Source organism: Haliotis asinina, chromosome 1 (assembly GCF_037392515.1).
Source record: "Haliotis asinina isolate JCU_RB_2024 chromosome 1, JCU_Hal_asi_v2, whole genome shotgun sequence".
Classification (NCBI taxonomy): domain Eukaryota; kingdom Metazoa; phylum Mollusca; class Gastropoda; order Lepetellida; family Haliotidae; genus Haliotis; species Haliotis asinina.
In genome coordinates this window covers 86237619-86264816 of record NC_090280.1, presented here as the reverse complement: position 1 = coordinate 86264816, position 27198 = coordinate 86237619, and the positions used below count along the sequence as shown (strand labels likewise).

Genomic DNA, 27198 nt, shown 5'->3' with positions numbered 1-27198 from the left:
TCACTCCGTAAATCCGATTATGATAGGTAATAATCCAAGTTATGTCAGAATCTTCCAAACACTTGTCAAGACAACTAGGAACACATTCGCTACTGACTAGCACGCATGCGCGTCTCTCTCACGTGACCCCTAAGGAAGGATGGTGTAATGGAATTGTAGCCAACAGAGCAGTCAACGCGGCAGTCACCTGTTGAAGTGTTTGAGGCTGTGCATGACGCCGTCGCACACGTCTATCCAATTCATCCGAAAGATGTTCTATGGGCTTTAAATCCGTCGATCTTGAAGGCCATGGCAGAACATTAACATTATTGTTGACAAGGTAAGCCATGATGATGCGTGCCGTATGTGGACGGGCATTGTCTTGTTGAAAAACTGCGTTGGCGTTGGCCATGATAGGGACGACGTGGGGACGCAAGATCTCCTCGACGTAACGTTTTGCTGTCAAGTTGCCCCTAACTTGCAGTAAAGATGTCTTGGCGTTGTGAGAAATGGTTGCCCCCACCATCACACTTCCTCTACCAAATCGGTCCACTTCCTGTACGCAGTTTTGTGCAAAACGTTCACGGTTGCGCATAGTCTGGTCCGAGATTCTGCGGTGTCCTGGTATGGTGGATGCAGTAGAGGCAGCTGTAGTCGTTCTTTGGCTTAGATGTTGCAACCGGATGTAGCGGTCCTGGGCGGCAGTGGTTACGCGTGGTCTTCCGGATCTGGGAAGGTCACGTGTTGATCCATGCTGTTGATAACGCTCCCAAAGTCTTGATATGGTGCTAGGGGGCACGTTGAAAAACATGGCCACGTCTGATCTGGTCTCTCCTGCTTCCAGTCGACCGATAGCGTCGTTCCTCTGAGCTTCATTAAGTCTTGGCATGATGACAGTCTGGTTGACAGTTTCTTGCAAAGTGCAGCAAACTCGGGAACCCTGCATTTTTATAGTGATTGGCGTGCCTGGTTCACGTGCACAACATGCATTTTGTTCAGTGGCACAAATGCCAAGAGTTGCGATATTTCCCTTCAATGCGCACACTTTTGAAAAAAATGCAATGAAGAAGGAAGTTGATGTGCATCGAGTTTTCTCTATATTCCCCCAATACAAGCAGAATGTCATCCCCAAGTTTCTCAGTGACTTCTGCATCGGAGGCTGAAATCTGACCTGAAGACCCGAAGACCTGGCTCTTGACAGCTCAGGTGGCATCGCATCCTAAAAACTAGACAAACAGCAAGCAGCAAGCAGCAAGCAAAACAAACAAACACATGTGTAAGGAAGGGAGACGTTTGCGACTGACGAATTTTCATGTGGGTCAGAGACACAAGAAGCGTTGGACGCTGAATCTAAAGAGAAGTCTGAATTTAAAGAGAAGTCTTAACTCATGACGTACAATAAACAAATGGCATATCTGTTCAATACAAGACTTGTTTTACAATCTGCTTTGTGCTGCGTTGTCTATTCAAGACACTCTGGGTGTTTCGTAACCGACGTGTGCTTCAAAGCATATCGAAGTACGTATTTGAAGAAGCAGTTGTAAAAGAGCCAGTAGCTGACCACCATATTATCATCACATTCTTTGACTGATCATCAGTCCTTATGATGATATCATCCCAACATCGTCGTCGGCCATCATCATCCTAACATCATCGTTTGTGCATGGACATCTCAGTCCCTGATACCATGAATGAATGAGTGAGTGAGTTAACATTTTAAGTCATATCGGCAATATTTCAGCCATGTCGTGACTAAAAGTAAATTATCATTTAGGCGATAAACATATCTCCATTCTGCCATAACCGCGTTATTCAGATACATTATGCACTGGATACATTATGCATTGGAAAATCAGAGGTATTTAACGTGATTATATACCTCTGAATGACTTTGATTAACCAATCACAATCCAGTATTTACTGAAGTCCTGGTAGAATTCATAATAATTAAGGATAAATTTTATTTCCCTGTCAAGGAAAGACAGTAAAACAACTAGTTAAAACATATTTCAATTTAAAACTAGTAATGAACTATAACGCATTTCAACTATATGTGACACTATATGTGTACAATAAAAAACAGACCATAGATTCGGATAAGGTAAGGACAAACTTAGGTGAAGCAAGTTCTTTGAGTAGCTTGTTTAGTTGATGAATCAGATAAGGACAAGTTGTATGGATGAACAACTTCTTTATTCAGGCATCATCATTGTGCATGACCATCTCGATCATGGATGGTATGACTGAACCCACATTTCGTCATATATCAACAGAGTAACCTTCGCCACGTAATAAACAAATGTGAAAAGGCGTGCATATACTTAACCCCTTTGCTATGGTAAACATATCTGTTGAGAAAACCTGTAGAATAAATAACCCTGTTGTGAACACTACCACCTTCGAAGAAACAAGGCCATCTCAGAGGTAATGTACCTCTGTGGCGAAAGCCTCCGATTTCAAGAATGATGCTAACGATGTGTGGGATTTGCCACTATCACACGAAAAGTGATATTCCTGTATAGTGATCACAGCCTCACTCATTTACTTACATAGTCACATATACAGGGAAAAATAGTTAAGGATATATGTAAATTTTGAACATTTTAATAATGATATATTTATTTATTGACACGCTGATAAGATGCATCCAGGCTATAGTGGAAAGATATTGGAACGTATACTCTGGAGATAGCGAGGATGGTTGCACTTTGGGTTTGTCGTACATTGTCTCTGTATCACATAAACCTTGTGATCGTCAGCAATATTGTACCCATGGTATCAAACAATGTAATTTGTTGAAATAATTTGTTATCTCTTGATTTGAAGAGATGACCAATCATACTTCAGTACAAGGACACCAATGTCAAATATTTCGTTGAAGTCGTTAATGACTATAGGATACATATATGTTTCAACTTACTCAGAATGGCTGATTACATCTTGTAAAAATATTACATTCTGTAGCACTGTTATCAGTGAGTGAGTGTTTTTTCACACTGTTTTTAGCAAAGATACTTGAATTATCACGGTGGACGACACCAAAAATAGGCTTCACACATGGTATCCATGTGGGGAATCGAACCCGGGTCTCCAGGGTGGTAACACAACACTTTAACCATCAGGTTACCCCAGCGCCCCTTGTGTTAACATGTGAATATACAATGGGATTAGAGAGGACAAGTTCTCTGTCTATATCTGTGTACTAATTCTATGTGACATGTTCACCTGAGAGTATGCGGTGGCAATGCGAGTGTTAGTTCACTGCGCCGGACAGCCAGCATGTCTGTATGCTCCCAACGAGTTGATAAGTATCAGTGTGTGGTATAGCGTCCTATGACTGGGGTTGTAATGTAGGGCAGGCAGTGTGGATGGATATGAGAGCCTTACAAGGGGACTATTATTGTTACCTGTCTCACTCCACGTAATAATTTGCGATTGATTCAATTTTGATGATTTTTACATGTGGTGTTCCATACTAATGCTATTGTTATAATGCCTAGTGGTACATTAAGAAGGATGCTTTCAGCTGTAATGGCCCTTACATATAGGCATTAGATGTAGTATTTTATCCATGAATTATCATGCTTCAATGTCCTTGCAAGAAGCATTTCCACTTTGTAATTTCATTAACTATACCACTGATTGTCTCGTTAAGTATGTTTTTCCTCATACTTTACTTTACTGAAGTTAAGCTAGTAACCTGTACTTATGTATGTATTCACTATAACTATAAATGCTAAATTCAACTGGTGCTCTAAAGGTAATGTGAATGTTTTTTACACCTTCACATGTAAAATGGGCCGGTGGCCTTATTAACTTTTGAATAAACATTAGGGTAGTAATGTAGGCCAGGCAGTGTGACCTGTCTCACTTCACGAAATAATTTGCGATTGATTCAGTTTTGATTTTGGTGGCGTTGTCTACATAATGCACATTTTTCTAAAGTTAAGTGAGGACGTCTCGCATATATTTAAGTATCAGAAATAGCTTCAGTGTACCTCAATGTCTGATACTGTTACTTTGTATTCTCTACTTATGTTGTGTTGAGTGTGGTTGCTTGTATGTCTTAACAGGGTTCAGTTTAAATGACTGCAGAAAATACAGAACGCTGCCGTCCATCTTTTCGTTCCAGTCAAAATCATGTCACACTACTCCACTCCTCAGATCACTTCAATGGCTCACTATGGAACCAAGCATCAGCTTTTAAGTTCTCTGCACTGTCTACAAGTGCACCCCCAGCCAAGCCCTATCCTACATCACTGACTTGATCACTGTGTACACATCAACCAGAACTCTTCGATCTCAGAACCAGCTCCTACTCACTGTACCACCTTTTCGATTTTGATAAACGATCGTTCTTTCATGCAGCCGCAAGACTATGGAATTCACTACCACTCAACACCAAAGACTCTTTGCGGTTTTCACATGCCAACTGAAGACTTTTCTTCTCAGTATATAACTGACTGTCTCCCTCTTCCCCATACGCTTTGAGCATGCCCTAGTGTGTTGATTATAGCGCATGATAAATGGCCATTATTCATTGTAACTATTAAAACAGTAAACAACCGAAAAATACATTCCGCAACTTCCACTTAAATATTGAATATTAAATATTAAATATTGCAAAAATTCAAACATGAGCACAGGCATTGTTTTGACAGACTGAGGAATATCATGAACTGGAATTGGTATTTGAATCACCACAAACGGATCTTGACAACAAAAGGAGCCAACAGACAGATATGGACCTCTTCATTATCTAGCGACTAGGTTGTGATTAAAAGATTCATTGTTGCAAGAAGGATGAATAGGGAGAATGTCAAAGGGTTAGATTTTTGAGTTCCCGAAGGTGGATCAGGTCGATAAGGTCCGAAGCTGGAGTAGAGGACTCGTGATCCAAGTCTCTGGGGCGGGCGAAAAATGTCATACATGTTGTAGTCGCCGTTGTCGTTCATTTCGACAGATTGCAGCTTTCGGAACTCAGCCAGCTGAAAACATCGAAACATGAGATATTATATTGAACAGAAGAAAATCATCTTTTATCGCTTGAGAACTAATTATTTTGGAGTGGGGTAATGACAAGGACTTATCCTGCAAGTGTCTGCAGCTGCTGTCGCTGTACATGCCGCTACTGATGATAATGACGATGATGAACAGTTTCAGTTTTATCTATCTATCTATCTATCTATCTATCTGTCTGTCTGTCTGTCTATCTATCTATGGAAAAAACTTATAGAGGGCTATCCCGATTCCATTATACGGTAAATTTGGAAACCAAGGGACCTTGATCTCATGATCGTCCTTAAAGAGGGTGATGGTGTTGATGTTGAAGACGACGATTAAGACGACAGTGATGATGATGATGATGATGATAATGATGATGATGACGACGGTGATGTCCCACTCTAATTTACATAATTTAAATCAGTGTATGTGATATTTTTTAAGACTATAATGATGATGGCGATGATTATAATTACCGGCTCTAGAAATGACCTACCTTTTCCTCAGTAATTGTGATGGTGTCCGTAAAGACTGTCCATATCACAGATTCATTACATGTTGGCGTCGTGAAACTACCATCGTAACGGTAGAAGTTCTTCAGGTTTGGGGGAAGGAAGTCTTCAAGCTTGAACGGGGTCATTGCTGCACTTGTTCCTACAAGGACACCAGCGATTGTCTGATTAACTGAACATGTGTTCAAACATGAACAGGTTACTGTGTGAATTTATTAAATTCCCAGTCACACTGACGGAATTCTACAAATTTCAAAATATCGTAGTACACTATCCAAAAAAGAAACACACAGACGAGAAATCTGTTCCGAAAATGTTGTATTTTCAATCATGTATAACTCGTCCACAAGTAGACTTAAGTGCATGAAGTTTTACACCAGTCTAGAAAAAGGTACCGTCTATACAGACTGGAGACTTTTAGATAATGGAGACGTTGTCCACGATGGTGACGACGTAGCACGTCCCCAACGTCGGTTTTCCTGGTTTTCAGAGCAGTCACTTACAACCTGTTCCGTACAGTTCGACCGGATATCCTCTGAAGTCCAGACACCCTAGCTGTTGTGCTCTCACCCTTGGCAGTACGATGACGCAACTGTTGTACCCGGATGTAACGATCTCGGGCTGCAGTGATAACTCGAGGTCTGCCTGTACGGGGACGGTCATTTGTCATACCTGTTTGGTTGTAATGTGCTGCAAGCTATGTCTTGCTCAGGCTAACATTCAGAAGCATGGCAACAGAAGATTGGTAATCTCCAGCGTGCATTCTTTAAATGGCGATGTTCCGTGTCGCAGAGTGAAAACGTGACGTAGTGATTTGACCTTGAAACTCCTTCAAAACGAATGCCGATTTCTGAAAGTAATCTGGAATTTTTTTGCCAGACAGTGAATGCTTTTTGCTGCACAATTTCAACTGGAAGGTGATTTCTGTTGCCTTGTGGCGATGTGTTTCTAATCCTTGTAAGAAATCTCATCAAGCTCAACATTTTCAGGTAAAATCGAGTTTTAATTTTGTGTGAAATCATGTTATCAACACTTTTGATAGATAGATATTTTTACTATTGTTTGAACACAATAGGTAATTAATTGACTCTTATAAATAGCACCCCTATGCGTTTCTTTTTCGGGATAGCATTCATAATATATGTACCCGTCAACGATGGACAGAAAATGGATACCACATTTTTAATTATGGAACAAAATTTAGTATGGCAATGTGTAACAGAGGAAACCTTCAGTTCACAGTGTCCCACCACAAATGAATTAACACCAAGACATTAAATGAGTTGGTATGGTAAAGCATGGTATCAGGGGGAATTACAGTACCTCGTCCTCATTGTATGAAACCGATTTGACAAAAATATAGGGTTATGACACGAATTTAAAATTGAAATGCCGGCTTATATATATATCGGTCGCTGTTCTTGGATATTTGTTGATATTTCAGGATGTTCAATCATCTCTATTACCTCTGGACATCGTACCAGAAGGGTCTTCGGCGTGACGAGCGAACGCTTTAACCAACATGCAACCCGACTGCTCTCAAAATGTTTGCGATCTCTCAGATAACCTACAGTAGTCGTCAAAATCGTACTTCGTCATAATTCGTCATATTTTCTCCGCTCTCAGCAATATTCCGGCGATGTCAAGATGGGAGACACCGCAAACAAGCTTCATACACGGTATTCTTGTGGGAACCTGGATTTTCTACATGAGAAGCGAATGCTTCAAGAGTAAACCATGGCTCGTTGGCAGTATGATAAAAAAGGACATGGCGCATAAGTTACCATTTTGTACAACCTGAGGCAGCGCATCGGCCATGATTTCCAAGCCTTTCTGAGTGGTGTTCCCAATCTGTAATGAACGAACGAATGCAATATTCAAACAGCTTAAGTAGGAAAGTATAAGGCATTCAAAGAAACGGTCTATCAGTCTGCGAACAAAGCAATATTTCACCTATATCAATGCAGTATATTTGTAAATTGAGTTCAGAGCAGGCAAAACAATGACTGAGCAACGATCCATTTGTACGCAACAACAAAACGCAACAAGGAGAGGTATTGCAGAGAATTTTCACATTGCGATAAATTGGGATGTACTGCGAAAGCATATATGTATTGCGGTACGTATATTGCAAGACGTTGTATTTAGCAAAAACTATTTATTATTAGTTAATACTTGATTTATAAAGTAAAACGCAACGCAGTCACTACGCTTGATTAAGCATCAAAATGAACAAAACCCTTTTGATAATGCACAATATATAATATTTGGCTCAATAGAAACAAGGAAATGAACAATATAACATCAAAATAGTGGTTACTAGCTTAAAAACTAGTTTCTCCACTCTCAAAACAGACCTGAGATTTTAGACGAGTTTTCTTTGTCAAATGACCGGTTTCGGTGGCTTACGGTCTAGTAAATTGTATTAATTATACTAACCCATCAAAAGTTTTCAACTCACCAGTCAACTGTTCTGTACTAGATTTTGCAAAATATTCTGTACTGTTTAAAGGCACTATTTCACATGAACTGATGTATTGTTAAACAAAAATGTTATTGCCATAGGTTTAATATAGTGGACTCTGTGAGTACCGGCACCACTCGGGACCAAATAGAAATGCCGGTTTTCACAAAGTGACGGATTTGTTCGTTTGGACTTGAAAACAATGCCGATATCCGGAGTAAACAGAAGCCGATGTTTACGGATGTTTCTATATGATAATTAAGTGCATTTCCGCCGGGACCGAAACTTTGTGCCGTTGTAGACAGAATGCCGATGTTTACAGAGGCCGATATTGCCAGAGTCCACTGTAAATGAGACACTCAGTGAAAATTGAAGAATTTGTAACAAACCTTTACACTAAAACGCAACTGTTCACGATATGTGCACATGCTTTTCGGCAATTTAATGTATGATGATAGTTCAGTTTATCTACGAAAGGTTTCCAGTTGGTTCCTACGAGTTACTGGATAACGTCATGTAGGATGTAACCATATGATATGTATAACATGTAGTTAGCGCTTTAGGCGAGTGTAAACTCTTGAATGGTAGCATAATTATGTTGTTTTCTGTTTTACATCCCCCTTCTTTTCATGTTCCATCCCTTCCATTCAGCATGAAACGTCGCACTCACGAAATAAAAGAAGCTGAGCGTTATCCATAAAGAGGATGAAGACTTTCATGGATAGACAACTTCTTTCTTGCAGTGGATGCAAGAGAAGGGATGGACAACTTCTTTCTTGCAGTGGATGCAAGAGAAGGGATGGACAACTTCTTTCTTGCAGTGGATGCAAGAGAAGGGATGGACAACTTCTTTCTTGCAGAGGATGCAAGAGAAGGGATAGACAACTTCTTTCTTGCAGTGGATGCAAGAGAAGGGATGGACAACTTCTTTCTGGCAGTGGATGCAACAGAGGGGATGGACAACTTCTTTCTTGCAGAGGATGCAAGAGAAGGGATAGACAACTTCTTTCTGGCAGTGGATGCAACAGAAGGGATGGACAACTTCAAAAATGTCACTTAAAGAAATTATCCACAACGTTTGTTCAACGGAAAGATGCATTACCTCTACGAAGAAGCCGAGTGCTGCTATGCCATCTGCCTTGTCCAGAGCCACTAATGGATTCTCGTAGGTTGCTTTGTAGGCGGCTACATGCAACTGGAAACATGACAGTGGTGACAGAATAACACAATAAGGACAAAAGGTAAAGGCCAGCATTCTGTTCGCAAAACACGTTGGCTACATATGAGTATCAGTGGATTGACCTGCAATTTGTTCCTTCTGTTTTTATCGTGGACTTCAGTCATAAAAATCGAACGGACAAAGGGCAGACAGATAGATGCAACGCTCAAAAATAGATACGGACACAGTGTTATATGCTTTGAAATCGGAATTCAAATTCTGCTTAAATGAATTTACTCCACAAATCACTTGGCGACGAATGTGCCGTTTCATGAATAATCGTGCAACATCAACTTTCAAAACCAGCCACAAAGTAAAGACGCAAACGGTGAGCTCAGTCTAGAATAATAATCGCTTTGTAATCACGCAATTCCTTTCGTGTATTTCATAGTAGGCTAATAGGGAGGGTATTTGTTTGAATATGACAAACAGTTGATTGGATATATGATATGCGACAGCTAAGGTGACATAGCAAGGTGTAGGATTACTGTCTGCCTACCTCCATGGGGTATGCTTTGCCCTCCAGTGTATGCTCCGACCCATTAGAACTTGTTTTACCCCAGTGAAGATGCAGCTGGATCGTTATGTAATCTCCGTCCAAACCCCCACCTGTTACCCTCATAGGTGGTCCGGAGAAGTCAATCTGGACTAGGAAACGAATCCTGAGATTGATCATTACTATTCTATCACATAAACTTTATCATGCACATGTTTATTGCGCTGCCATCGGAGGGGCATGATACGATCATGTATTAGTTGTCATTATCAATATTCGCTTGTGAGTCATAAACACATGTTCATGATACAATTCGGGTTGCAAAACAACTGTATATGTTGCAAGGATTTCTTGAGGTTGGCTTTTAGGATCTTGACACTTTTATATTCTTTAAGTATGCCTATCATATGCGGATCCAGAGGGAGGGTGAAACGAACCTCTCGCGAAAACGGATGAAAATGAAGTGGGAATCTCCTTGCCTCCCATTCTGAACTATCCAAACCTCACCTCTCCCTTCTTTCAAACGCTGCATCCGCCCTTGTTTATGGACGGCACACGACTCGCTTCTGATTTTCAGTGATTCGTTTATGTGACTTCAACTGTTATTTTTTTTTGCCTTCACTCACAATGATTTGGTTTGATTATGGTTTTGAGAAGTAACAGAACCCGCATTCATAAAACAAAATTTATGTACACAATAAACGTTTCATGGTTGTGCGACTAATTTTAATGTCTTCATGCATGAAGTCCTCACAATGTGTTCTCCACAAAACATACAACCTGCTTAGCGTGCATGGTAGGGGGACAAACCTACATGTTCATCCAGATTGGTATGACGTGAGAAATTGACATAGATATATAAGAACATGAAAGGAGAACGCTTGCCCATCACACAGTACATATAGACATGAATTTGTTCAAACTGAAAAAATGACACAGGTTTTAGTAAGGTTTGTCGTGTACAAGCACAAAGACTTTGGATGTCTCATGTGCAGGCCCTGATTTGTTTTCAATGTGTTCATATTGCAACATAGTTTTAATGTTTCGGCCAAGACATCGTTAGCGGTTGAATTCGATGATATTCGATGATTCCTTCAGCAGAAACAACGACCCAAATCAGCTGTATTTGAAACCGGCTTATCTCGATTAACTGTGTGTGAGTTTAGGTTTACGCCGTTTTTAGCATTATTTCAGCATTATCACGACGAGGTGACACCAGAAATGGGACTCACACATTGCAGCCATGTGGGGGCTCGAACCCGGCTTTAAATACCAATACAGGCAAACCAAATGTCATATATGTATGTATACCATGACATGCAAGTATATCTTGACAATGCTGTGGACACTATAGGAACCTATATGACGTTGCATAGTAATTTATATTCGTTATCATTTATTATTAAATTCAATATAAATTAAGTAAAGGCCGTAAGAAATCTCTTCTCAAAGCAGATTCGACTGTACAGCTGTGATTATACAATCAGCATATGTATCTGAATCATGATGAGTGAGTGAGTTTTGTTTTACGCTGCTTTGGGCAGTATTCCAGCAATATCATGGCGGAGGACACCAGAAATGCGCTTCACACATTGTACCCATGTTGGGAATCGAACCCGGGTCCTCGGCGTGATGAGCAAACCCTTTAACCATTAGGTTATCCTGAATCAATAGTGATGATATCAGGTGTTCCCAATATTCATTCAGGCATCCACATTCTATGAATAGACTGTTTAGATTGAGAATGTGTAATATCAGTGACCTTAAATAGCAGAATGACCATTTACTTGTAATTCTTCATGACAACATAGCATCTCAGTGATTTTCCTGTCTTAATTTGAGCATGGGCAGGTTACCTGCAATCCTACTTGCAGGAACCTGAGTGAGTGAGTGAGTGAGTGAGTGAGTGAGTGAGTGAGTGAGTGAGTGAGTGAGTGAGTGAGTGAGTGAGTGAGTGTTACGCCGTACTCAGCAATGTCCCAACTATAAGGCGGCCGCCTATAAATAATCGAGTCTGGATGGACCAACCAATCAAGTTATCAACAGCAAAAGCATCGATCTAAGAGCATCGATCTACGCACCGATCTAAATGGGAGCCGATGTGTAAACCAAGTCAGTGAGTCTGACCACCTGATCCAGTTAGTCGCGTCTTACGACAAGCATGGGTTACTGAAGGCCAGTTCTAATGAGGATCTTCACGGGTGCATTGCGCCCGATGAGACTAATTATTGCATTACCTGTATAGCCCACGTTCCTCAACAATAGGGTGGCATTAGTTGTGTTGTAATCATGCAACACGAAGGGGTCGTACTTCTTGCCCTGAGCTTGCTTTGCCTGGATGTTGATTGGAGACTGCCTTTGACCCGCACATGCTGAGTTAATACTGGGCCAGTTGGCTGGTCCTTAATAGGAAATATGTGATAAAAGTGTTTCAAAACGTTTCCATATTTTGCAACCCCGTCGGGCTAGCTACAAAGTTGCGCACAACAAAAGGATTTACTAGCTCGAAATTTGAGTGTAGAAACTTAGCAAAAGATTACAAAAAGGTAACATATCACCACAAACAAATACGAGAGTGAGTGAGTTAAAGTCTACAGTCACAGAAGCAGTATATCACCCATGTCGGGACGTAAAACTTTTCTAAATTCAAAATAAATGCCCCAACTTTAAAACCTGTAGACGAAGGACAGTAAAACCAACTATACAGTATCAAAATCAAATACGAAAACACATGCCTGATATGCTCAAATGTTTTCATTTAAAAATACATTATAACATCAGAGAAAGTCGGAGAAAGTGATACGTTTATTAAATGGCCCCATGAAAATTCACTAACCAGTGACTGAGATTTACTGGACCGAGTGGGAGTTTACTACAAAAGTTTTTCATATACAAAAAAAAATTAATAATGTGTTATGAAAGGACTGTAAAATTAATACACTATCACAGACTAGTATATAACCACAAGTTATATAATCATATGTGACATTACAGAGGTCATAAACCACTAACATCTAAAGGCATATCGCCATACTAGGGAGGCATGTGTTAAAATATGCTGAGGGAAACAAATAAGGGAACACCAGTTCAAAGCAGATTCTCCGATTTCCTCCTATGGCGCCATTTAAGCGGTAAAAGGGCGGTGTGATAGCCTACTGGTTAAAGCGTTCGCTCGTCACGCCGAATACCCGGGTCCGATTCCCCACATGGGTACAATATGTGAAGCCCATTTTCTGGTGGCCCCCACCGTGATATTTCCGGAATATTGCGTAAAACTAAACTCGCTCACTCACTCACTCACTCACCCTAAGCGGTAAAAAACCTATTTCCCTTTATTCGTTTCTCTCTGTGATGAATTGTTTATTTTCAGCTGTTTATTTGAAGATTATTATAAGTTTAAATAATAACATCAAATACATGACTTTCTTGCTTCGACATTGCAGCCATTATTACTGGCTTGTTTAACATGGTTCGCTGATTGTGTGCCTGAAAGTGATTGTTTATGTCATCCTTTTGTCATTTTGAAATCACGCTGAAGAGTGAGTGAATGAGTGTAGTTTTACGTCGCTTTCGGCCACATTCCAGCAATATCACATCGGGGTACACTAGAAACAGGATTTATACATTGTACCCATGCAGGGACTCGAACCCTAGTCTTCAGCATGACGAACGGACGCTTTAACCTCTAGGCTACTCCACCGCATTCAGTGTTGATGAAAAACATTCTGATGGTTCATAGGATGAAGAACTGATCGTAATATAAAACATCTTACCATTGTTACCAAAGTAACCCCAAGGTTCATCATCTGTAATGCAAAAAAAAATAATATTGGTAAAAAGAAACAACGGAATAATGCACAATATGAAAAGTTTGCTTAAAATATGGTATTCCATATGCAAGTACTATGCAAATAATCGGTATTCGTCACTGAGGAGTTACAATTTATTGCCAGTTTATTGAGGAGTTACAATTTAATGCCAGTTTATTGAGGAGTTACAATTTATTGCCGCATCGTGTGACTAAACCAGTAAAAATAGATGATAAAATAAGTTTGTAAAACGATAAAGGACAGTAAAACAACTAGAATATCACAATTTGAGGTATTAATATTAGTGCTGACATGAAACGTATAGGACTATTAAGGACAATGTAAAAAGACAATAAAAGGACAATACAATATACAAATGGGCTATAGACTGCCTTCAGCTGAAGGTAGATCAACATGCAGGACCATGGAGACACAGTACTTTTGCCGGTTTATTGAGAACACAATGCGTATAATGTCATCAGTGACTGCATCTGTGTTACATTTGGGGCTAAGACAAACGGGTACACATTGTGTCATCTGGCAGATCTGTTATATTATGACATATCAGTTGGAATTTGAGCTTGGCAGAGTTAAAACAAGTTAATTTTGCCAAGAAGTTTGAACTTTAGAAAAAGTCAAACACAGGTGTGTCTAACTTAGAGATCGTTCATGTTTCAGGGCTAAGAAGGTGGTGGTGATTTTTATGGAGCCTCATGTACAATGTGAATGACCCCCTAAACTGTATGTACACTACTGTAACCATTAACATTTCATAAAATAAATGTACAAAATTGATGACCACACCCCACCCCTAGTCCATGTGATCAAGATTGATGACCTCACAGAACAATATGTGTACCGCTATCCCCTTAAAAATAACAATCTCAACTCCCTGGGGATCATACAACTCTTGAAGTATCTAGGGGCACTGAGTTAACGTTGCATTCCCATTCTTACGAGAATCTATATCGAACGTCGCAATACCTGAATAAGAAGTTGTTCATCCATAAACTCGCCAACATGTATAAATGCCATTCAAAGAACTTTACATAGACTATATGTTGAGTAGGACAATGCCTGGGGATTGCGAGAGTGTGTTGTAGATGTGCATACATGGATCTTTAAAATCAGGATCAGTTGCGTGAGGTTCTGTAGACATTGGTCTCACATGAAGATATAACCTTAGAGTCACTGCATGTGAGTCACGGCACTTCAAATTTATTTGACCAAATGAACGATATGCCGTAGGCGTCATTTGATATTTTGGTAGTCCAGTTTAGGGTCATACCGATCGGATCCAGTTACATAGACCTCTGTCAAAACTGTAATGAGAAAGTAACAATGCATTTTGGAATTATTATAACTAGAGGACTACCATAAATATCACGTTACCAACGTAGGTGCACCAATAATCATTTGTTTTAACAGGCCCATTTCATTGATTTTCCACATCGAAGGATGGTAAACATTTCATGGCATCGTCATTAAAGGAAATTTGGAACAACGTAGGTGCTCCAAAAATTATTTGTTTTAACAGGTCCATTATGTTGATGTTTTCACATCATGGGATGATAAACATTTTATAGCATCATCATGACAATATGTCATATGTACATATGTCATATGTATATTTCTGTCCAAATCGAAAGAATAGATTAGCAACTGAAATAGTTAGTAGCCGTTCCCGGATGAGTGCATGAGTAAGTTTAGTTTTAAACCACATTTAGCAATATTCAAGCAATATCACAGCGGGCCACCCTCGAAATGGGCTTCACACATCGTACCCGTGTGAGGAATCGGGTCCGGATCATCTGAGGGACGAGCGAACGCTTTAACCATTTGACTACATCACCGTCCCTACGTCCATCTGAAACTAGTTAGACCACAACGTTCAAATTATGTTTCCACAATCAACAGAAAAGCTAGGCTGTCATCCTTCTGGAGCTGTATTTTATACATGTTGCAAAGGTATTTTAAAGAGTATTTGAAGAGGTCACGACACATGCTTTATGTTCATTATTTCAAGTATGGATGGTGCAGATGTGGTATACTAGACCAATGTTTCGTGTCTGAAAATGTATCAGTTTGATAGTAAGAAGCTAACCATATGAATTGGAAAGGAGTCCCAGAGAGGCCAGAAATTCAAGGGAGTTAGTTCTCTTGCAGATGTTAACTGACCCTGAACCTGAATAAATCTAGCGTTGCTTCATTTAAGGATTTAGCATTGCAGAGACTGCTTCACAGTCGGGAAAACAATGTGGTTCTGGGTTTGTTCAGACAGACAGGGACTGTTCGAGGATATTCATGTTTGAGAGATAGTATGCAATTAAAATGCCTTATGTTTAACTATTTCAAAATCCTTTTAACCCCAATTACACCAGGTACATTGATACCTCAGTTTGTGTCGTTGTTTATTGTTCGGTCTTAAAAATGTTCCCCGGTTGACATTCAGTGACGTGTCACTGGATATTCTTACAAATCTTTTGTTAAAAGAATCTGTATATAATAGTCACACAGAAAATGTTTATCATCATAAGATCAGCATTATCGTAATTTCCCTCTGCCTTGACAATATCTACGCCTGCTAATACATAGTTTCTATGTCGGAATGCCTTATTAAAACAGATAAACACATGTTGAGAAAAATAAAAGAACATATAATACTAAATTCATTCATGTCAACATGATGATTTTTCAAGCCAGCAATACATGCATAATAAGCTGGACATTTAATGTGAATCACAACCAACACCCATTACGACCATTAAAACAGCCGGTATTATAACAATGCTGGGACATACGCAGTGGCTTATTCACAGAGCTTGACTGGTGTCCTTGTAAAGTATAATTGCTCTGCTCTGTAAAGTAACAGCTGCGTAAGCCTAAGAACAGATGGGTTTGTAACATATGTCATGTTTGGGATTTCTAACTGGCATCGTGTAATCATAGCTTTCGGCCGTGGGAGCCGTGCCAATTTACACTCATCAGAGGGGTACGCAAAGTACGCAGTCTAGACTACCAGTTGTCCGACTTTCATTTTTGTGGAAGTCGCGGTGGCTGAGCGGGCTAGGCGGCTGACTTTGTGTGCTGGCGATTAGGTGCCTGACTCTGAGGGTGCGGGTTCGAATCCCGGATGGGACTCAACCGAAAAAAAGTACTAGAATTTGTACTTTACTAAGAAAGTGAAATCCCAAATATGACATATGTTGCATTTGACCACTTTCTAAATGGCATCGTGTAATCATAGATGGGTTTGTATAACACCCACTTATAAACTGCACCCTGCTTGTATGGTAGTATGGACATACTAATAGAAAGTGGTATTCGTCTTCTACGATATATAAATAACACTTAGTACATATTACGATAGTATTATCTACAATGTCCTCATTGAAACGCAGCTGTTGGATACCCAATTTGTGCGATAAGCAACGAAATTTACATAAAATACGCCTCTTGTAAATGCGAAACAGGACAGATTGATGTTATATGTAAATACACTAAAATGTAAAAGAAGAAAATACTGATTTTCGTGTAAACATTATTTGTGGCAAAATTGCAAGACTTTACTGTTATTCAAATTGCAGACGCTTCTACTTTCGACGTAAAGTGAAACACACAGAAACGCTCGAAGTAAACATAAAGACAGTTTATCTTGGATTAAATGCAAATTGTAAAACCATATGCAGGCAAGTGCAATCGTGCTCTTATTCGTAACTGTTCACAGCAAAGTAAATCAGCTTTCTTAAATGTTTGCAAAAGTGGCAACAGTAAAACTTAAAATGAACGCTTTTCAAAATTTCAAAACGCACAGCCAATAATTGACATTAATTCATTTTAAGCTTTCTTTCAGGATTTAAATGATGCTGAAAGTGATGATAATGATGATGTTGACAGCTTTGTCGATGTTCATCACACTGAAAATATTAATAAAGTAAATTATGAGTGCAGCAATATTCCCAATGTGAACGGACAACTTCCTACATCTCACGTAGCATTGCATCATCCCCATTTGAAGAGCATCGCCCAGAACATTTCAGCACTAGGTAAAAGCTCCCAGAACGGCTGTCAGGCAAGGATTTTCTAGAGGACCATCTTGGAGCATCTTGGTCCACGTGACAGTCAATCTGTGAACGTCAACAACGCATGTGTGTTGGATGATGTCCGCCCCACATTATTCCAACCGTGATCGAACAATATGTTCATTAAGGAAACTAGTACAAGTACAACTAGTATCTGTACAAGACAGACACTTCTTGGACATCATCGACAGACATATGTACTGAAATGGCAATGGGTAATTGGGTATCAATCATAAAACCGAGAAAGATACATCAAAACAACAAAACCTAGGTCATAAAAAAAACTAACATGTTGGAACGTAGTTTCCAGAGGAATCCTGACAAGAGAAAATATTCCCATGAGTTCATGCAGGAGAATTTCGACAATCGCCATACACCATACGTACAAGAAAAAGAGGAATGTTGGTATTTGCCAATAATCGGGGTCTGCCATCAAAAACGCTGTCACAGATCGGAGCCGTGTTCGACTCTCCAGCCAAGTACAAAGGTGTCTACCTCAATAGCGTCCTCTTACCAGATCCAGATCTAATCAAGGAACTCCCTGGGATTCTCCTTAGATTAGAGCCAATGGCCATACTAGCAGAGATCAAAATGTTTCGAACTTGAGAAGAGCCATAAAATTTACCTACGGTTTCTCTGGTACAAAGACAATAATTCCGAAAGTAAACTTGTTGATGTTGATTATCACCATCCCTCACTTGCTGAATGAGAAAGGCAGCAGAGACAGAAGAGAAAACATTGGGTAATCACACTTTGTGGAGAATTACTTTTACTTTGACGATGCCGTCACCACTCCTTACTCCGAAGACCTGAAGGTGTTGACTTCACAACAGTTAGACACATTCCTATTTCAGAGAAGCCATGAAATGTTAAACGTCCAGAGCAATGTCTTCACATTTCGCATTCCATAGGAAAACAAGCCATGCACAAAGGGAGGAGTTGAACAGTGTATTCCCATGGGGTTTCGTAGCTCAAGACGTAATCCAGGATACGCTCATTCTCAGAGATGTCATGACTGCATGCCTAGAGTGGGATGACATCATGCCAGATGAACATCTTCAAGATGGGACCAGTAGAGAAATTCTTTAAAGGCTCTCGAATGCTCACAGATACCCAGAACCTTTCTGTCATTCTGTTTTCAAGGAAAACACCAAAGGGAAATGCATGTATACTGCGATGAGTCTGGAAGTGTCATTACAGCTGCGGCCTGCGTCAAGACAACGCGTCAGGAAGGAAGGGGTGTCATTTAGATACCTGCTCGGTAAGGCAAACATATTACCGAAGCATGGGCACACAATACCCCGCCTAGAACTCTTTTGCAGCAGTGCTTGCCAGGTATGGCGCTGTTGGCAGAAGATGATGCTAATGTGTTACCATAGAAATTCACCCGCTTAGTTCTGATAACATTCATGGCCATGGTGTCCGCCATTGCTCCTATCGTACTGGTTTCATCAGAACAACAGCACTTGCTGACCCGTGCAACACTGATGATAGATAAAATAGACCGTGATGTGTCTCCTTCCAGAGACTGTGTAAGTTTTATCAAAGAACTGTATCTCAAAGAGGGGAGAAAAGAACAAGCTCTGGTTGACATGTTCTGGATCTGGTTCAGGACTGAATACCCACAACAGAGAGAGACGCGGCAACATAGAAAAGAAAACATCGAAGATGCTGATGTTGTTCTTCATAAGAGAAAACACACACACACGCACACACACACACACACACACACACGCACACGCACACACATCGCAATGACTGGCCTATGGGTAGGGACATAAATGACAGGAAAGTCCGAAAAGCTGAAGTACAGGACCCTGTTTCACAAAACTCTCGTAAGCCTAATATCTCGTAGCTTTTCTCGTGGCATTTGAACCTCCTATGTTACAGTAAACCAGGTACAAATGCTACGAGAAAAAATACGAGATATTAGGCTTACGAGAGTTTTGTGAAACGGGCCCCAGATTGGTAGAGATGGAAAGACTGTAACTTTCACTCGGCCTATCACAGAGATAGTGCATTTGTTATCTCCGGGAATTTGACTTTAATGAGTAATGAAAATCAATCTCAGAGACTTAATGTCAACCATTTTTACTTGTTAATATCTGTGATATTAGGTGCGGAATGTAGTGTTTCGTCCTTTCGTTATTTTTTCAATTTCGCAATTCACTAACCGATTCGCAGAGTTACCTCCCTTAGTAAACGGACAGGCCACGACGGCAAACTAAGAACAGAACCGGGATTCCATCTCACTAACAATAAGAATTGGTCACCAAAGTTCGTTTGCGTATCATCATGGACAGGAATCAAGTTTGTGATGAAGTAAGGATGTAAACAGAAACGTCGTGTTCCACGTAATAAAGAAGCTGACATCCATCAAAAAAACTTCTCTTTCTTAAGGCGGATTCGGTTTGTCAAAACTTCATATATATAAAGTAGAGGCTGTCAAAACCGGCATCTGTCCAATCCAGCAAGTTGTCAACACTGGCAAAAAATCTAAGTCCCTTCCATGACTTGTACATTTATCATCAGCTCCACACTCTGGTACATTGTTTAAAATGGATTATATTTTCAGTCCCAATGAGTGCCGCATTAAACGGCTTCCACTGTATACACTTTTCATCATTTGGAAGTAGTCAGTTTTAGCTTGGTGTAAGAATCTACATGGTAACGTCACTCCATACAATAAACAACCCAAAATAAAACAAAAAACTTACCATGACATATGAAACAAACTGATACATACATAACTCCTAAGTCAAATCAACATCATACCATCCTTATAATAAAATACAGTGGAAGCAGTTTAATCCGGCACTCATTGGGACTGAAAAAATATCCGTTTCAGACACTGTGCCAGTGTGCAGAACTGATGATAAATGTACCAGTCATGGAAGGGCCTTAACTTTTTGCCACTGATGACAACTTGCTGGTTTAGACAGATGCCAGTTTTGACTGCTTCTGCTGTAGTTGTCCTGTCATGTTTACCACCAAACACGTGAAATATAGATATATATATACATACCACAAAACACGTGACATATCATGCGTACCCTAAAACAACACACATATTTTTACGAAAAAAGTCAAATATCACGCATATCACCAAAAAATATGTTTATCACCAAAAGTGACATGCCAGGTTTATCACCTTACAAAACAGATGTCATGTTTACTAAACATGAAGCGTACCCTTCAGTTTTAAACATTTCATCGCCACGTTACTTGTCTCTTATGGGGTGATGGAAGAGTGGTTAAGGCGTCACTCTTCATCACCCTGAAGACAATGGTACGATTTAACACTTGGGCACATCGTGTGAAGCCCATTTCTGGTGTCTCCCGACGTGATATTGCTGGATTATTGCTAAACCGGGGTAAAACTACACTCACTCTAATTCTAATCATTTAATGTTTTACGTTCCATAATCACTCTGTTCTTATAAAATATCATGAGACAGGATATGAAAAGAGCATATTATTATAATTACTTAGATGATAATTATTATCCAAGTTTTGTTAATATTCATTATAAACACAATGCGTCATAATGTCGAATTTTTATGTAATACAAACTTCGCCACTAATCTGCACATTAATCCAAGTAATTTTTACATTGACGTCGGAAAATGCTCTATTTTAATTAAAGGGTGGGGGTAGCATGTGGTTAAAGCGTTGGTTCGTCACACCGAACACCGAACCCCCACATGGGTACAATGTGTAAAGCCCATTTCGGGTGTCCCCGGCCGTGATGTTGCTGGTATATTGCTAAAAGCGGCATAAAACCATATCCACTCACTCTAATTCTAATCATTTACGTTCCATAATCACTTTGTTCTTATAAAATATCATGAGACAGGATATGAAAAGAGCATATTATTATAATTACTTAGATGATAATTATTATCCAAGTTTTGTTAATATTCATTATAAACACACTGCATCATATCAGGCAGTAATTATTTTATATAAAGTCACCGATAATTAAAACAACGGTTGTTAAATTAATTTTGAAAATGTCAAATTCCTGGAACATTTTCATAAAAGAAATCTGTGACTAGGTACTTCAAGGAATTGAATTCGTGGCCAAATTACACAGGTCACAGATCGCAGGTCATTCATGATTTCATTCATTTTATTCATGTTTTAAATGTTTAAAATGTCTACGACCAAAAAGAAAATCTATTAATTGTCAAACTGAAAATGTCTCGTTTACACCTACGCTCATCTTCATCTTTTTAATTTGTCAATCTAATTATATTGTAAAACATAATAACATGTTTAATGAATGTGACATTCAGATCGTATCATAACAGTGTCGCTATCTTTAATTATATTTAACTGAAAAAACATGATAAAATCAGCTGAGTTTTCACCATCGCTAATAGCACTGTATTATTACGACGGTCAATTCAAAATTGATGCTTTGGTAGTGATGAATGCCTTGCAGATGCTGTATACATAACGACAACATATAGCACTCGTGGTCAGCACGAAACCCAACGACGGTTTGACACTTACTGTAAGAAAAGGAAAGCTGTAGGCGCATAAATTATTCTATACAAAACAACGCTGTTGTTATAAAATTCAATTCAATTTCGAAATTGTCGAAATAGTCGCAGAGGTCATACAATGCCCTATGTTCGTGATATGAATCAAATCATCGATAAATGTCCAGATGGCAAACTGAAGTTCATCGGTTAGCATGCGGGCATGGTGAGGATGATCGGTGGCATGATTTTCGTCGAAACTCAGATTATTTCTACTTTGTTCACCTCACCTCATCTCACCTCACCTCACCTCACCTTCCAACTTCCGATGACTATACTTACCAGTGATGTTTTGTTCCCAAGCCAGTGGAAATACAAAAACGATGATTGTGAAAATCCTGAGGTAACCCATGGCTTACAGTGAGTGTGACTCTCGTTTGTGTGATATATATTCCGAGTATTTATAGTGAAGCTTATTTTGCACACGTCCTTGGAAAATGACTACGTCAAAGGGCTCCTATAATAACGTATTCATTGGGTATACTTGACAAATGACAAACAGAATTAGACTGGCTCCGGGAGAAGATTTTTAACATTGAACGTTAATGTAGTCAACACAATTACTTGCCTCGCATACATATACCCGATTAGACGCATCATAGCCCCGCCTTCCTTATCACTTTGTATTTCTTGCCCCTCCCCAGCATGTGTTGGTGTGACGTCAGTATTGACGTCGGTTGCCTTGGTTATTGGTAACTTGGGTATGTATTCTGTCGCGTAAAAGTTTGGACGGACGTTTCAGTCGGTTGAATCTCCGAAACATTAAGGACCAAACTATTTAGTTTAGTATGGTTCGTCGACATCTTCAATGTGATTGTGATGACACGTGTTGGTTGTTCTCTTGATATTATGGAAAGTGTGTGAGCGAGTGAGTGTGCGTTCAGTCACTCACTCTTCTATACCTATCAACAGTGAGACATCTCCTGTGTACTGATTAACTGACAGAAGGCTTATCATATAGTCATAAAATTTAAACACGTGTTATTAAGTTATACTAAAATGTATAACATGCACTTAAATGATGAATATCTAAACAATACATTATTTCACATGATGATTGTGTTTACCATGGAATGCACAAAAATGTACATTTAAATGCCTTTACCATATATTCATTTCGCAATGTATAATTTGTACCACATGTCTGTGTTTGTAATACTCATCCTGGAATCTTTTTAACAAATCACAATTTATGAAGCGTTTACTCAAGTTCATTGAATCGTTAAAAAGATCGTAATCCAGATCGTGTCGCCATAGAAGCGACGAGGAACCGGTTATACGTGTTTGCGACGGGATAGGTAAAATAGGATAACGAACATTCTGTAGGACGTGGGCTTCCATTATGCACAGATATTTTGATGCATCCTCTGTGTGAACATACCCTTATTGATTACATGGGGTGAGTAGGGTGCAACAGCTGTTAATGTTTGTTAAATAAACATATCCGATTTGGAGCATAGTTCTGATGTTTCTCACTTTAGCGAAAGTCATGAGCAAGTATCTATTAAACCAAGCTTAGTGTGAAAAAGAATCTACCCCAACTGTCATGGAATATTATTGAAATTGTGTAATGTTGTGAAATGGCTGAAATGAATAAAATATCTAGAAAAATATTGAAGGAACATTCAGTGGGATACTTCATATAATTAATCGGACATATACTGAACAGCAAAAGAAACTTTTACACGATTTTCGAGAAAGAGAAATCTCATAAAAGTAAGCGTTATGTCTTCTATTTAAAGACAAATTTTGCGTTTCTTTCGCTGATCAGTATACGTTGTGACGGAGAGGTGTAACTCAGTTGTGTGTTCTTGATCAGCTAGGACATGGTGTATGAAATATTCGTCATCTTCAGAGTTTTAATGAATTAAGAAATCTTAGGTTATGACAGGATGGAATATATATGTGACGCCCATGTCCATGCACCTGGTACATGGTCAAAGCGATGGATTTTTCCCTTGACCATTTGTCAGTCTTAACGGCAAATGATATCAAACTCAGGTCCCCGGGGATCATATAACTCTTGCTGGTTATTGCAGCTTTCTCATCCTTATGGGACACATAGTGTTTGCACGTATTCATGTGCGAGTTCCTATAAGAGTACAGGGTTCTGCACTGTAAACTAAGAGTTTGACAAGACTGAAAGAGTCTGCACGAAACTGAATAATAGGATTTTACATCTGGTCACAGGCGGGTTCGATCCCAGCACTTCAAGCTCGCTACGTCACTAACCTTGCTCCTAAGATAGCCCACCCACCATGGCATAAAGTGTGAGGGTCTACTTCAAGTAACATCAGTTGGAGAACTCTTGGAGCGTTTTTCTGAGAGATTTGTGCTATCGCCCTGGATCTCATGTCACGTGCGTGAAGGATGCAACGGTAACCCAGTCTGGCATTTCATGAGCTTAGGCCCAACAACAGGATTCAGTTGACTTTAAAGATGGAAGTTTTCAAAAGCCCAGACATTCAGTCATACATCATAGAATGCATATTCACAATGGAACAATATCAGACTTACAGTAGGTCTGGATGACATGAGCTTAGGCGCTCAATGACTCGTCGAAACGATGCCTGTCTTGTCGTTGAATACATGGCCTTTGGGGCATTTGTTCTGCAGCAACGCTCACAACCCTTTTGACAGGTCTTTCGGCATGTTCCTGTTGTTCTCGTGGTAAACACTTTGCAACTACTGGCAGAAGGCTTGTTGACAATTTATTGACTGGTCTGGATTCAGTACATCATATTATCATCATGAAATGTGTAAAATCGGGTTCAACAGTGTACCAGCCCTTCTGTGGTTGTCTGTGTATCACAACAAGACGTTTGTCCTGACTCTATGCGAGCATTGGCCGTATTACCCATGCATTCAGTGGACAGGTCACGCCGTAAATGTGACTATTTTACAAGAGATATGGTATCAAAAGTGAGTTCATTAATTCAGTATCGTGTGTATATACCATAGGCGTTGACAACACTAAGCGAATGAAGAAAGCTTGAAGAATGTTGTTCCATGTCTTGTCCCAATTCAGCTAACGCCAATGGCTGATTCTGAGCTTGGCATCAACGTCGCTCCATTTCACCCAAGCGTGTTCGATATGGGACAGGTCCAGAGAATTACTGGAATGTTCTGTATCCCATTGTCATGCATTGTGAAGAGTCTCCGTCCTTGAAGTGACGGCCGAAGTAGGATGCCAAGTGATCTCATCCCTGTATCGCAGACCAGTCGATTGCTATTGACAAAGTCGTGTCCCCCATGAGAGGTGATGGCCCTTTACCTCCCCCATACCATAACGCTTCTGACACCAAGGTGTTGACGACGGTATTGCAGGCCGTCGGCAGCGGATGCTTTGCTCCCTCTTTCGGTTCCAAACAGTCTTGGAACAGACTGGTCGTAAGTCAGGAATTGTCCCAGCAGTCAAGATCCACATCCTTGAATGTATCAGCCGAATGTGGTTGTCTTGCTGACGTAACGTCACCAGTGGACCGCCGGTCCGTATCAAATCCCTCTTTTTCCCATTTTGTTGAAAATGGTAATTTCGAGCCATTCCAGTCTCCAGCATACCCATGACCTGAAGCTGCTGATTTTCTGCATTAACGTGTTTTCTACAACATTCAGAGGCTAGAGAATAATGAATTATTTTCAAATCTGAAATATCAGGTGTGTGAACTGCATGCATCCAAAAAATGCAAATGTAAGTTCAATGTGTACAAAGTGCACGTGTCACGTGACATCACGCGAGACGTGACATCAAATTTCACGAAACGTGCCTTGCTTCATCCTTATTGTTATTTTATGCAGTTTTAGGTTATGCAGACCCATGAAAGTCCCGGGGTAGAATGTGCCTTCAGCAACCCATGCTTGCCATAAAAGGCGACTCAGGGTGGTCAGACTCACTGACTTGGTTGACACATGTCATCGGTTCCCATTTGCGCAGGTCGATGCCCATGTTGTGGTCATTGGATTGTCTGATCCAGACTCGATTATTTACAGACCTCGGCCATATGGCTGGAATATTGCTGTGTCCGGCGTAAAACTAAACTCACTCACTCAGTTGGTTATGCACATTTAGTTTTTACCGTCTGTATACTCATTCCTGGATGAACAAGCGAGTATTTGCTAACATGTCTGCTGCCAAGTTTGTGCTCCTAACGTATTCCAAATTTCTCAGCAATCCGAATTACATACAATACGAGGCATTTCTTTTTTATGACTCGAAACATACCAAAAGATCCCGGTACTTCGGGGTGAGTGAGTGAGTTAAGTTTCACGCCGCACTCACCAATAGTCCCGCTATATGACGGCCGTCTGTAAATAATCGAGTCTTGACCAGACAGTCCAGTGATCAACAACATCAGCATCGATCTGCGCAATTGGGAACCGATGACATGTCTCAACCAAGTTAGCAAGCCTGACCACCCGATCCCGTCAGCCGCCTCTTACGACAAGCATAGTCGCCTTTTCTGGTAACATGAGTTGCTGAAGGCCTATTCTACCCTCACGGGTCGATTTTGTTTTTCAGAAACTATATAATTCAAATTTATACATCATCATCGTCGTCGTCGTCGTCGTCGTCGTCAACGTCATCGTCGTTGGCGGTTTCATTAATATGATCTTCGTCGTTCTGAAAACATATATTGAACTGTTGTTCCCAGAAAAGTCAGTAACATTTAATGAGGTGTACTTACTTGCCGGCGGTAGAATTCTGTGTAGGGAATTTTTTCACAGATTCTATTATGTTAGTAAGAGACAGTAAATTCACACACATGGTCAGTCCAAGATCATCTTTGCGGAAGTGACTATTTTCCTTCTATGCTCACTGGTCTACTAGCCCAGCTGGTGAAGCTCTTTCGACAAGTTGGAATGTTTCAAAGGCTAAACCGTGTATATCTATCACTACTTTGGAGAACAGTGGAACCATACGGCTTTTTGTATAACGTTTACGACTAAATTCTGTTGTTGGCAAACACACAGGAGGACGTTGTTAACCAAACTATCCACCAGTCTTCACCGGATTGACATATTGTTACGGTTAAGAATTTACCGTGACAAACGATGTAAGAAATCCCCTTGTGAACCAGCAAAACAG

At 40.0% G+C, this 27198-nt stretch overlaps 2 protein-coding genes across 2 annotated transcripts; both read right to left on the bottom strand.

The window, feature by feature from the left end:
- Positions 1-118: 118 nt before the first annotated feature.
- On the bottom strand, positions 119-925 carry LOC137276772 (uncharacterized). Its single transcript, XM_067808418.1, has one exon. The coding sequence runs from the start codon at positions 923-925 to the stop codon at positions 119-121; it is 807 nt and encodes a 268-aa protein (XP_067664519.1).
- Positions 926-2155: 1230 nt separating this feature from the next.
- On the bottom strand, positions 2156-22520 carry LOC137298658 (carbonic anhydrase 7-like). Its single transcript, XM_067830945.1, has 8 exons — positions 22395-22520; positions 13448-13480; positions 11912-12076; positions 9678-9826; positions 9062-9154; positions 7280-7346; positions 5480-5637; positions 2156-4967 (listed from the first exon to the last, which is right to left on the bottom strand). Exons 1-8 carry the CDS (start codon positions 22462-22464, stop codon positions 4746-4748), a joined length of 957 nt encoding a protein of 318 aa, XP_067687046.1. The 5' UTR covers positions 22465-22520; the 3' UTR covers positions 2156-4745.
- Positions 22521-27198: the final 4678 nt, after the last annotated feature.